We start from the raw sequence: 14,312 nt of genomic DNA, 5'->3' as shown, positions 1-14,312 counted from the left end.
AATCTAAAGCATATTCGGAAGTAATAATATTAATAACTATATAAAATCATATTTTTTCAAACACTTTACAAAAATGTTCCATGCAAAATATCACATCAATTGTATATAACAGTATCAATGTTGTTAAACTTATGGGGTCTTATAATAACGTAGTCACAAATCCTCTATAATCTCATAAATGGTCTTAAGCCCTTCAAGATCATATGTATTACTACGACTCATCCTAATATTATAGCATGAGATGTAACATAGGGGTTCAAATACACTAATTATATAACAAAGGATAAATTTAAACAATTTTCTGTACTAGAGGAATATATTTGCTCCTTCTCCGAATAAATAATTTTACTAGGGGTGCAAAATGCTCGCAGGAAAAAAAGAAGGATAAATGAATAAGTAATAGAAGTATCCTTTTCATTTTTCCTAAAGATAAGGATTGTTGTAAATGGTGGAATCTTGCATCGAAAGTGCACTGCGGAAACAAAATATTGCGTGTGCCTTACACGAGTTACCCCAAATATCTGCTGGAAGCACAATTACAGTGTGACGGTGACACCTCTCAATTCTTCGCCATCGATTTCAAAGTTCGGAAGGCTTAAGAAAAACCCTAAGGTGTATAATTCCCATTTCCCAGTCGCAGCTGAGAATGGATGAATTGAAGTGCCAGAATTCGTATCAATCAAATCATATTCCAAATCCATCTGTATCTGACTCAACTCAGCTTCCTCCTGATTCCAGGTTAGTCCTACTTCTCTTCTTTCCATGAACGGATGTTTGTTATAGCAAAAAATAACTTTTAGAAATATTACGGTATCTGGGCCAGCTTGCACTAATACTCAGGCAAGACAGTTTGTTCAACCCACAAGAAGAAGAACATATTGCTAAGGTAGTCTTAAAACTACCTGAGTGTTGAAGCTGGAATTTTCTTATGGGATCTCCAGGTTGTTACTACCATGCCTCAACCATTAGGCCATCTAATCTGATAGGCTGATATATTTCCTCCTCATTTTCCCCAGCAATCACATTCCTATAGGTGTTAAATTGCAGAACTAGACTCAGATTCTAAGTGAACAAGACTGAATTTCCTCTAAATTTTTGTATATTCGGTGGAGGGGCAAGTTGAAACTCTTCATCCATCAAGTGAAACTGAGGATCTGAAAGAGTTCATGATCTAATCTATGCGTTGTTAACTCTCAAAGGACGGCTAAGAATGTACCTGAGAGGATATATTATCATATAAGACAGCATTAATTGATAAAGGTGTATTGGATTCATTGGAGCTATGCATCCACCGAGTTAACATTGTAAACTCACTCGATTTTGTCCCAAACCGTGAATCTTTTACTTAATTGGTTAAAAATTGGAGGTGTGAGTATTAGATGACTAGTTTATTAAAACATAGGATCTTCTTGGTTCTTCTAAGTGATGCTACTTCAGTTGTGTGCTTTATGCAGTTTGTTTATGTGAGAAAAGAAATTTGTGGGGGTTTCTATTGAAAAGAAATTTGTAGGGTTGAAGTTGAATTTTTTATGCGGAGCTTGACATGAGTTGTTGGGATTTGAAAAACAAGTAGTATCTGAAGTTGAAGTTGAAAAGGGTATTTGGAAGTTGAGTTGTGCTTGATCATAAAAACACCGCTGAATTTTTGTGAGTGAAAACTTGAAAAAAACCTGTTTTTCAAATTTCAAATTCTCTATTTCAAGTTTGAAGTTGAAATAATGGACCGATTTGATAAATAAATTGAAATGTTCTCCAAATATTTTTTCAAATTATTGAGCAAAAAATCTATGGCCAAACGGCTAAAGTATATGTATGCCGGTTCAGTGGTCTTGAACTATGGCAAATGCAAATTAGAATTGTTGGAAGTTCAAGGTCCCAAATTTGCGGGCGGAGTAAGCTGCTGGTACAGTTGTGCCATGTTCTAACACAATGGAAACCTAATGTAACCATGTGTTCTAAAGCTATGAGTACATTTTCATCTGTGACAGTAAGATTGGATGTTTTGAGATACTTTAGAGATTTAATAGGAAACTATCCCAAAACAAAGATACTACTGCGATAAAAGTTAGGACACTTGCTAAAACTTTCTTTGTGGTCAACGAGAATTCAGAGGAGCAGCTAAAGTTTGTTAAGGTAAGAATACTCGAGAAAGGGTGTTCTTTAGGAACTCAGAAGGACTCGTCACTCAAGACTTGTTTAATTTGGTAGTTAGTCTTTCTTTTGAACGGGGTTATAAATAGTGCTCGCCTCAGCGTTAATAGCGTGAGGCGATGCGATGCGATCCTCCAGCGCTATTTGCCTATGTTGCGTGGTGATTTCAAAAAGGCGAGCGCCTCCGCCTGTATAGCGAGAGTCACTATGTAGTGAGAGGCGAAAATAGCGATGAGGGCCCGCTACAGAAATGATAAGGAATTACATTAGAATAAGGATCAGCACTAAGCAAGTGCAAAAGGTAAAGCACTTTGAAACTTTCTTGTTGGCTTCTTTGGAACTTTCTTGTCAAGTATCCGAAGAAAGCAAAAGGCACTCTGCTTACTGTTTAGCTTTGTGCAAAAATGTGTTGAATTATTTGTACGCACAATAATTGCACCTGCATTTTGTTGTTGAATTTAGAGCCTCACTAGGCAAAAAGAGAAATTTTGATCCCAGAAGGTACATGTAAGATTTCTCTTGAACAATGTTAAGCCAACAAAGTCTATGCAATTATGGAGCAAACTGCACATTACTTTAAAAAATCTACGGTCAGAAGACAATAAAGAAACACCATAGAGAACCTTGATCTCTCTGTATTCTTTTAGAGTTCTCACCTATACGACAAATGGAATCTCATCATAAAGAGCTTCTCTTTTTGTTGATAACGGTAGTGTTTAGGCCAACTTGTGCTCACCTCGACTAGTTCACCTGATACCTTTTACCTTCAGCTAGCACAGGAATTGGGTAACTTTGTCTACTAAACAGATCGGAAAAAATTACCTAGCTTCTTTGAATCTACTGGATTTGAACCCTGGTATTCCATGATCCATTAAACCACACCCCTTAGTGCTCAATCTCATTGTCAGGAGTCAAGATGAGTAAATAAAAAATATGATTACGAACTATTTTATCAATTTTAGGACACTACAGCGCAAGGACTCTCCAAAGACGCCACATGGGTTTTTCTTTTGAGGAACTGGAAGTGTTAAAAGGAATGGAAAAGTGAATCGCTCTCTCTTGGATATTTATACTAACTTATAAAAGCTTAACCTATTCATTTATTTTTTAAAATTTTTAGAGCATATCCTCATTTATGAAAGCAGAACACCAAAGAGGGAAATGTTGTAAAGTAGCTTGTATAATATTTGCTAGAATCTTTCATTAAAAAAAAAAGAACTTTTCCAAAATCAATTCACCATGAAATTATACCCAACGTTTTTTTGTTATTACCAAGAATCTCACTACTGTATAAGCATGTAGGTGTATTTTTAAAATATTTTTGAGCACACAGGTAAATGTTCCAATTTAAGTAGCATTACTAGCCTTGTTTAGCTCTTTCATATGTACTACTATTTACTGTATAATCCTTAGAAGGATGGACCAGATAAACTACCATCAGGAAATGTATTGAAACCTCACAAATTAAAATCCAAGTAACAACATGTAAAATAAAAAGAATATCTTGTATTTGTGCTTTTCTTTAATGGGAGAATTACATGCCTTATCACTTGGCCGAACAATCCATCAGAAAATGGTCCACGTTTGAAGCTCTTACCCTGTGAGGCCCAGGTTGTACATAACCTGAAAATTACTTTTCACCCGTTTGCTCACCCCTTTTAATTGTTTTTTTCTTTTCTTCGTTCTTCTCCCCGCGTCCTGACTTTGCACCCCAAAATTTCTCTACCATTATTATTCTCCTTCAACTCTTCTTTCAGATTCAAAGTTGATAACCACTGGATGAAGAAGGAAAAACAATGCGTAAAAGAATTAGTTTTTTGGAGTCATACGAAGATCACTTCCTCCATTGGAGTGGAGAGAACTGTGTTTGCACTAAAGAGGTTCACTTGGTTGGTTGTTAGATCACCAAACTAGAAAGAAGGTGTTGGTATTGTCTCAGTCTTGTCCTCATTCCACATGTAATTTTAATCCCATTGGTTGATTAAAATCTTGAAAAATAGAAGTCACCATTAAAGGTCGTTCGAAGCTTCGATTTTAGAATTTGGGTTTTCTGATTTGTTAATTGTTTGAATTAGGTGTTGTCCCAATTGATTGGAATCATCAAGAGCGAAACTTAAATTTGAAGTGATTTGGAGTAGATTAAGCTAGATTTGAGTTAAATTTCATAAGATCCCCAAGGAAGAAGAAGAACCCGTGAAGCTCCATTGATAAGATTCATTTGTATAATATTATATATAAACACCTCTTATACACTATTGTATACAAGGTTGATACATTATTAACATGTATTTAGTGAAATTCTCACATTTTCTTCCTTCTTCTTCTTCTATTGTGCTTATACATTTTCATACACTTTTGTACAACTATACTACAGTGCTTATACATCTTTATACACTTTTGTACAAGTACATACATAATGTACCTCTTTGTATAAAAGTGTATAACATTGTATAAAAGTATATAAGCATCTCTAACGAATTTCTTGTACGATTTTCACTTGCAATTCTGGTTCAAAATTAGTCTAGATCTCCATCAAATGACTTCAAACTTTGTATACAACCTACTTAGACTATTTCTAATAAGTTCAAACAATACCCACTCCAAATTTCTCACAAAATTATATTTGAAATTTAACAAGATTAGCATTGAAGAAGATGAGATTTTGGGTTTCTCGCGTCTATTTTATAAACTTGAAGAAAAAGGAGAATGAAACTCACGGATATTTCATGCCCGAAGATTTGGAGAATAAAAAAAACGAAAAACTTTTTTCGGATATGAGCTTATTGATGTTTGGCTACACATTTGCAAACTTGTAACTGGGCTAAAATACTGCAAGGTGAGCTTATGGAGTGATTTATTGTGTAATTCTTTCTTCTTTAATTTTCTTACCTATGATAGGTCATAATGAAATTTAAGTTCTGTATCCAACTTCTGAGAAATTTTTTGGGAACCAACTTCTAGTGCTAATTATTCGTTCTGGTATTCTTCTTTCTGACAGTACTAAGCAAAAGCCAGGAGCAGAGCTGAAGGATTCTATTGCTGCAAGAAAAGTGCAGAAGGCCGATCGGGAGAAATTGAGGAGGGATCGCTTGAATGAACAGTTCACTGAATTAGGAAATACTCTTGGTAATTTGTTCTTGTACACTCCAATTCTTGTTATCCCCCCCCCCCCCCTCAACAAAAAAAAAAAGAAAAGAAAAAAACACACACACAAAGCCGATATGCATCTTTTATTGCTGCAAGTTCTCTTTACCTCGTGGTGCAGGCATGTCATTCTTTTAGTTGCACATTGATACCTGTGGTCTTTGTTTCTGAACCTATTAGACTAATTCCTGCTGAGTTGTCCCACATCGGTGGGATTTGAGGTCTTTGGTCTCCTTATATGGTCTTGGACAATCCTCAGCTCATAAGCTAGCTTTTGGGGTTGAATTAGGCCCAAAGTCCATTTTATCATGGTATCAGAGTCAGGCCCATCCCAATTATTGTTACAAATGTTAGGCTCCCATTTATGTTGTCCACGCTCCAGTTTGCAGGCTTGGGCGTGAGGAGGGGTGTTGAGTTGTCCCACATCGGTGGGATTTGAGGTCCTTGGTCTCCTTATATGGTCTTGGACAATCCTCACCTCATAAGCTAGCTTTTGGGGTTGAGTTAGACCCAAGGTCCATTTATCAATTCCCCTGGCAGATTTTCTTTTGGAATATATATACATACATATATATATATATGTGTGTGTGTGTGTGAGAGAGAGAACCTGTTTAACTGGGCACGAAATTTAAGAAAAAATGAAGACTTTTAAAGTTTGTGGTCCTAAACAAGTCAAAAAGGGTCCAGAGTATATTTGTGGTTATAAAAGCTTCTCATTAAGGGTAGAGTTGGAAGTTTAAGCTAAATTATTTCCAAATTTAGAAAGGGGTCATTCTTTTTGGAACAAACCCAAAAGGAAATAGGTTCACATAAATTGGACAGAGGGAGTAGATGTCTATATGAGATAGGTCGGTGTCTTAACTTCATACTCTTTTCTGGATTACTTTCCAATTTTTAAGGTCATTTTGCTTCCGGTAGTGGTCTTACCATTTCTCACTCAAGCATAATGAGGCTCACGGGGGATGGTCACATAGAACTAGACACATCTTGAATAAATATGTTGCATCAGTATGGCATACAGTTATACTATGCAAGCTGATAAGGGAATAAGAGAAAAATAAGGAAAAAACAGTGAAAGAAAGAGATTACTCTCTCTTTTAACTACTTTAAAACTAGAAAAGAGGTTTATTTCTTGCTTTGTTCTCAGCAATATGTCTTGTATTACTTTAGAATGCGCTAGGAAGCTGAATTAGCAGGAGCTACTCTATGTGCGTAGGATGTGCACAAACACACTCAACTGAACCTTCAATGCGGATTGAGGAAAAAAAAATACATTAATACAGTCCTTCAACATTGTATCCTGAACTTTGAAGAGGCAAATCTTGTTACTGCTGTACTTTTAGCGCTAGTTTTGTTGCACCACCTAACTAAACATTCATTATGCTGGAACATGTTAGAGCTTTAAGGAAACATAAGCATGCACACAAATCCTAAATTTATCGGCAACATAAAATGCAGATCCTGATAGGCCTAAAAATGACAAGGCATCTATTCTCAGTGATACCATTCAAGTGCTGAAGGATTTGACTGCTCAAGTCGGCAAACTAAAATCTGAGTATGCTGCACTTACTGACGAAAGTCGGGAGGTGATATCTTGACACTTTCTAAAACCATATGTTTTATTCACTTATGTTCCTTTTGGTGTAATTTTCATGCCTAATTTTGTTTTAGAGCAGTTGACTCAGGAGAAGACTGATCTCAGAGAAGAGAAGGCATCTCTTAAGTCTGATATTGACAGCCTTAATGCCCAATATCAACAAAGACTGAGGACCATGTATCCATGGGCAGGGATGGATCCTTCCATGGTCATGCGTCCACCTTCATATTCATATCCAGTGCCTGTACCGCTACCAACTGGAGCGATTCCAATGCATCCATCTCTGCAGCCATACCCTTTTTTTGGGAATCAGAATCCTGCAGCTGTCCCAAACCCATGTTCACCTTTTGTTCAATACATGGCTCCCAGCGCACTGATGGAACAGCAACCGGCACAGCAGATTTCCCCTGTCATGCAGTCAAGTAATAGGACCCATGGTTCTGGCAGACACGACTCCAGAAACAAGTCGTCTGATCAAGGAGAGAGCAGGATCGAGAAAAATGAAGATTCCAATGAAGTTGCGACAAATTTAGAGCTTAAGACACCTGGACCTGAATCTGAGCAGGTTATCTTAGCTCAATTCTAATTTATTTGACCTACTTCCCCTTCTAGAATATCCGAAGTCTTTTGGCCCTTTTTTTAAATGGCCATGTTTACAATCTCCAGAAATTCTAATTAATTCTAAACAGCTACTGTTAGTTTATTTTAGATTAGCCTTGATGTCACTTTTTTCCAACAAACTACTACACTAGCATGTTAAACATACAAGTATTTAACTATCTGTTGTATGATCATGACATTAAATTGTGCAGGAGCTTTCATCTGGACAAAGGATCTCCAGAAAGCTATCAAGTAAGGATAACAGTCTCACTGATGGAAGTTCGTCGAGTAGATGTTCATCATCCCATAGTGTACAGGCTCTTTCTTCAAATAGTGTAGTTAGGGGAAAAAATACAGATGGTTGACAAATGGAAGAGAGCAGGGACCTAGTTTTTCCATGGTTATTTCTGAACCTTAAGTGATCAATATCAGGTAGTACCATTCGTTGTATATAAACTTTCTAGGATCAGGAAGCTGTTGCTGGTGTAAAATGTGTCCGACTTAGAATTTTCTCCAGATATTTCCTGGAGACTTCTAAGAGGGTTGCAACTGGATAGAGCTGGCATTCCCGTAAGAATGATATTTAAAAAGAGTGTTCAGCTCTCTTGTATCTTTATTGTAAACAGTTTAGGCTATCTAATTTTTTCGCGATTGTTATACTTCGCCTGTCATAACTAATCTTAGAGCTCTCTGCACACTCCTATATACATTTCAAGTGCTTATTTTGATAAAAATCTATAAGTTTGGTTGAGTAAGTAGGTTTTTCTGGTGTCTAACCCCAATGCTGAATCTTGGAATGAGGTATGTCTTGAACTAAAACCTTTTACACTATATTGTCTAATACGTTGCAATTTTCAACCAGCTGCATATCATAAGGCCAATGTACAATTGAAGTGTAGAAGAGTATAATTTCTGGCAATTAATCAGTAAGGAACATGCCTTGCTGCTCAGAGAACACGAGCATGTTTCTGTTATCATTCAGTTTCTCTGTAGCCATCTGAGTAATCGGTATTATATCCAGCTTTCTGCTGGTCTGCCTGTTAATTTCTTATCGACAACGTTGAAACAAGGGCTCCTGCTTCTCACGTGAAAGATTGATTGATAGCTGAAAGAGGTGCAAATATCTTGTGCACTTCTCTATCTGGATATTTATGTTCCTATGAGCGACACGTTGGTCTTCCTATGTTTTGGCCGTCCCTTTCTGCGACTAACTTTATTAAAAAAATTCTGCGATGCAGGATCCTGTGTTTGTCTGCATTGGTATTCTCTAGCTTCCAATGAAGGTGGCTCTTGATCAGTTGCCGTGGCTTTGTCATCATGGAAAATAAATTGCTGAATGATTATCAGGCCCTCATTTTTGTATCATGCAATTTTTTTTTAACTATCCAGCTCTTTCTGCCGTGTGCCGTGTGACTGGCTCCTCTGTTAAAAGCAAAATGGCGTGCTTTGTGATTTCCGCTGCTGTTACTTATGTTGCGTACTGCTTGAAACTTGAATTGTACCAAGTTACTTAACCCCTGTTCCCCGCTTTCACCCCCCCCCCCCCCCCACACACACACAAAAGAAGAAGAAGAAGATGAGATCACATACAAAGATCTGTTTAAAATAATAACAAGTTAATAACAAGTGATTGTTTTTGTTTTTGGTTTAACTTTTAAGGTATCCTCAATCAATTGGTGGCTAGACTAATCCAAATTTGTGCCAGGTAAGCTCATTAAACAGTAAAATGCTTTGTACTGCACCACTCGATCGTGATAACTCGTGACCGTGCACAGCGAGGCAGGTCAAGACGGTACATTATTTTCCCCGCACAAGCTGATATTTCTCCCTCCTGATCTTTTTCTTGTGCAAACCAATAAACGTACAAGTATCGTATTTACAGGCTCACATGTGGATTTCTGCTACATGCCATGCTACTTTAAACCTAAAAAGTATAATATCCGCCTCCCATATTAAAACATCTTTCTTTCTCAACAACAATTTGGTATCGGCTGCTTGAGTGTCTCAGTTCAAAAGGAAAAGCAGGCTGATGGGTGGAAACCATACTCAAAGCATATATTCCAAAGCCACCCTTGTTAAATCGTAAAGCGACCCAATCCTTGCAAATTAACACTTATATTATAACATAAATAAATACATGCAGCACCACTCAAGAGATAAAAGAAAGACTTGAGAGTTAAGTACCAAAGCAAGAAAAGATAGAGATGGATTGGTTGTATCCCAAAAGAAGGGGTCCAGAATGGAAACAAGGTTGGACAAACCAGACACTAGCCTCAGTTTCAGTTCCACCCCTTCCATTGTTGGCCATATTTGCCATTGTTGTTTTCTTGCTGTCATTGTCTCAATACAATAACTATAAAGAACAGTTGGAGCAAACTAGGATCAATTTGCAGCTATTTTTCTATCTACTACCAGTCTTCTTGATCTTCCTCATGCGTTCAAGCATGCTAAATGGGGGATTCAGCTTCTGGGGTCCGTCGCAGCCTCGGCACAACAACTCCTTTTATAAAAGAAGCAGAGCAGAATTTCCATGGGGTGTCGCAATCTTGGTGGTGGTTCTTATAGTGCTGGTTTCTTATCAGTCCTCATTTCAGTCCAAGTGGTTCCCTTTTAGTGGATCAGATTAGTTGTGTCTTCTCCAAGTTTTAGCTCATGAATCCCTTTTACAAGTGTGAAGAAATATGTATCCAGTGTGGATTTAAGGTGAGTTCAATAAAACCATTGTTTAGGTATAACTGTTGTTCTAGCGTTGATTGTAATCTTTGAATAGAGCTTTAATTTCTCATTGAGACTTGGTTACAACATCATTTGAGCTCTGATCATCATTTTGTTAGGATCGAAAAATCAGGTGACATACGGAAGCTAGTAAAGCAAATCCTGAATGATGAAATCAGATTAAAGAAATATACCAAACGAGACACAAACACTTAACGTAGTTCGGTCACTTGACCTACGTCCACGGGTAGAGACGAGCAATCCACTATATTAAAGAGAGTACAAAATATCGAGAGAACAACCTCACGAAAAGGCAAACACAAGTGACACACTAACACTTGTCCTGTAAAGTTCTCCCACTAAACACGACTCTCAAAACCTTTATGTCTATATTATACTGCTGAATGAGAATGTAACATCCTCAATTTGTTACGGAAGATTTACAATTTTCTCTACAAGAAGAAAAACACAATCATGGTAAATATATTGTCCTTTCCTTTGAGAGATAAAAAAATCATATGTTGTAAGAAAATCAGGACAAACACCTAACACATTTGAATATGATCATTGACCTGTATTTGCTTCTCTCTTGTACCCTTTTTGGCCCAAGTTATATAGTTTTATCTATGTGAGTTTTGCAAAGTTCTATCTTCCGTTGGAGTAAAACAAAGTTGCATTAGGCTGGCGCAGTTAGTGTAAGATTTAAGAAATCGTCAAATAAATAATGAATTCTTTGATTTGAACATGGAAAAATTGATATAGAGGATTTATTCAGCTTATACATAAATTCGGTGATAATTTATAGATTAATTAGCAAAACATATTTTTAATCTAGTGTAACGACCTGACCGGTCGTTTTGAGCTTTTGCACTTTGCTCGCCATTTCTCGGGCATGACTTGCCCCGTGTGATGTATTATGACCTATGTAAGTCGTTGGTTTTGGTTTTCAGGGTAATCGGAATGAATTTGGAAGAACAGTTCTCAGTTTGAAGCTTGAAATTTGAAAAACAAGTTTGACCAAGATTTGACTTGTTGGTATATGATCTCGGATCGGAATTTTTATGATTTGGTTAGCTCCGTTAGGTGATTTGGGACTTAGGAGCGTGATCGGAATGCATTTTGGAAGTCCGTGGAATGTTTAGGCTTGAATTGGCGAAATTGAGATTTCGGCATTTTTCGGTTGATAGGTGAGATTTTGATATAGGGGTCGGAATAGAATTCCAAGAGTTGCAATAGTCCCGTTGTGTCATTTAGGACGTGTGTGCAAAAGTTTCAGGTCATTCGGATGTGGTTTGGTTGGGTTTTTGATCAAAAGCGGAATTCGGAAGATTTTGGAAACTTAGGCTTGAATCCAATGTTTTTTGATTGATTTGATGTTGTTTGAGGTGTTTGAAAGATTGGTACAAGTTTGAATAAGGTTTTGGGATATGTTGGTGCCTTTGGTTGAGGTCCCAAGGGCCTCGGGGTGATTTCTGATGGTTGACGGGGAGTTTGAACTTTGTTGCAGCTGCTGAATTTGCTGCTTATGATATTTCTGCACCTGCGGATTGGGGACCGCAGGTGCGATGCCGCAGGTGCGATAAGGGAGGTCGCAGAAGCGGAAATGCCTGGGAAGGCAGGGACGCAGATGCGGTTGATGGACCGCACCTGCGAAGGCGCATGTGCGGAATGTTGAACGCAGGAGCGGTTTGACCGTTAAGTGAGGAACCGCAGAAGCGGTTAGTTGGCCGCATATGCGGTACCACAAAAGCGGTGAAAAGGGCCGCATATGCAAAAATGCCTGGACAGAAGGTATAAATTGTGCCCTTCGCGATTTTGAGCTATTTTCACCATTTCTATCTCGGCTTGGGAGCTTTTTGAGAGGATTTGAAGAGGGATTCAAGAGATAACACCTGGAAGTAAGATTTTCGAGCTCAATACTCGATTCTTGTGTGAATTCTACCTAATTAATCATGGAAATTAAGCCTAAAATTGAGGAATTAAAGCTTGAATTTGGAGAGTGTAAATTGGGGATTTGAAGGGGCAATTGAGGTTCGATTGTGATGTTCTTGGTATGTATAGACTCGTGAGAGGACGAGGATTCTATGGATGTAACTTTTATCGGATTCCGAGACGTGGGCCCGGGGGCCGGGTTTCAGCAATTTTGGGATTTTTGATGTAAATTGGATATTTTCGAGTGTGCTTTGTTCCCTTAGCATATTTTAATAGTTATGTATTGATTGTGGCTAGATTTGGAGCATCTAGAGGTCGATTCGTGAGGACAAAGGCATCGCGGGCTAGAGTTTGGACCAGATCGAGGTAAGTAATGATTGTAAATGCTGTCCTGAGGGTTTGAAACCCCGAATTTCACATCGTTGTGCTACTTTGAGGTGACGCACACGCTGGATGACGAGCGTGGAATCGTGCACCGTTGGGGATTGTGACTTGGTCCGTCCCGTACGACTATTAAGTCGCGTATTTGATTTGAAATCTTATGATATTCCATGTTTTAGAGATTGATATTTTATTTTGGGTTGTATGCCATGTTTGGGGCCTTGTACCGACCTGTTGAGACCCTTAGGGAAATTTTTACTATTTTTCCTCACTCTATTTGTTTTGAAAGCATATCCTCAGTCATGTTTTACCTGTTTATTGTTTAAATCTGGTTTCATTACTTTACTTCTTAAAATTTGAAAAACTATTTGGGCAGAGTTCCCTGTTTACTGATGATCTGAGTGATCGTGAGGATTGATGACTGAGATAGACCGAGGGTCTGATTGTGAGGTTGATGAATGAGATAGACCGAGGGTCTGATTGTGAGGTTAATGACTGAGAGAGGCCGAGTGTCTGGTTGTGAGGATTATATATCTACGGATCAGGCTGCACGCCACAACAATATATATATATATATATGGATCGGGCTGCACGCCACAACGGTTACTATATGGTAACTATTGAGTGTGAGTGCTGATTGGTAAGAATTGAGTCACGAGTAACTGAGAGGCTTGCCCGAGGGGCTATAGATATACATGTACATGAGTGATGCTCTGCCTGAGGGGCCTGTTTATGAACTTACTGTTTTTCACTCCTCCTTAAAGTGAGTTTCTATTGAATAGGTTGATTTATTTACTGCTTTCACTCATCTTTAGACCGTGCCTCTATTGAAATTGTTGAATAAATGTTTTAAATAATCTTTCATTTAAACTGAAGTTTTAAGTTATGAAAAAGATTGTGAATTTCTGTTTTGCTCGAGGGCTGTATACGAACTATGTTTTTGCCCGATGGGCCTATTATGATTTTCATCTCTTTTATTATAAATGGTGTTGAACCCCTACTGAAACTGTTGGAAAGCATTTTCAAATGATTTTTACCAAAAGGCTGGATTTTAAATTAGACGAATGACTCGTATTCTGATTTGAAAGCCCGTTGTGCTAATTGAGTTTATTATAAATGTGGATTCATTGTTTCATACTGCTCAGTCTTTATTTACTCTTATTACTTATTGGGTTGGAGTACTCACATTACTCCCTGCACCTTGTGTGCAGATTCAGGTATTTCAAAATCTGGTAGCGGGTGTTGATTGCTCAAATGCGGAGTCATCGGAGTTAGCAAGGTGGCTGCACGACGTTCACATCACTGCTTCCTTCCTCTCATTTTCGTTACTATACTTAGTACACTTTTGACTGTTTTTGTTGTATTCAGACCTTGGTAGATGCTCATGACTAGTGACACCCCGATGTCGGGCTTGTGTAATTATTCCGTATTTTTCTTTTAAATGTTCATTATGAGATTATTGGTTTATAAATGGTATAAAAACAACTTTTATTGGAAAATGGTTGATTTGGGAATTGTGTCGGTTGGCCTTGTCTTCACGAGAGGCGCCATCATGACCGGGTCCAGTTTGGGGTCGTGACAAGTTGGTATCAGAGCCTAGATTACATAGGTCTCACGAGTCATGAGCAGGTTTAGTAGAGTCTTGCGGATTGGCATGGAGACGTCTGTGCTTATCCTCGGGAGGCTGCAGAACCTTTAGGAAAAACTTTACATTCTTAAATTCTTATCGTGCGTCCTTGATTCAGCTTGAAAATAACTCTTGGAATTCCTTCCACGCGTTCGTATGCGTGCA

At 38.0% G+C, this 14,312-nt stretch overlaps 1 protein-coding gene and 1 long non-coding RNA gene across 2 annotated transcripts; both read left to right on the top strand.

Moving 5' to 3' along the window:
• Positions 1-411: 411 nt before the first annotated feature.
• Positions 412-8,151, top strand: LOC104231807 (transcription factor bHLH121-like). The gene is made up of 5 exons (XM_009784862.2): positions 412-738; positions 5,150-5,277; positions 6,754-6,881; positions 6,972-7,457; positions 7,705-8,151. The coding sequence occupies exons 1-5, from the start codon at positions 647-649 to the stop codon at positions 7,855-7,857; spliced, it is 987 nt and encodes a 328-aa protein (XP_009783164.1). The 5' UTR covers positions 412-646; the 3' UTR covers positions 7,858-8,151.
• A 1,211-nt stretch (positions 8,152-9,362) lies between these two features.
• LOC104231806 (uncharacterized) lies at positions 9,363-13,939 on the top strand. Its single transcript, XR_011405789.1, has 3 exons — positions 9,363-10,195; positions 11,158-12,505; positions 13,732-13,939. It is a non-coding gene; the product is annotated as an uncharacterized lncRNA (long non-coding RNA).
• The last annotated feature ends 373 nt before the right edge of the window (positions 13,940-14,312 follow it).

Source organism: Nicotiana sylvestris, chromosome 3, assembly GCF_000393655.2.
Source record: "Nicotiana sylvestris chromosome 3, ASM39365v2, whole genome shotgun sequence".
NCBI lineage: Eukaryota > Viridiplantae > Streptophyta > Magnoliopsida > Solanales > Solanaceae > Nicotiana > Nicotiana sylvestris.
This window is presented reverse-complemented; position numbering and strand designations above follow the sequence as displayed.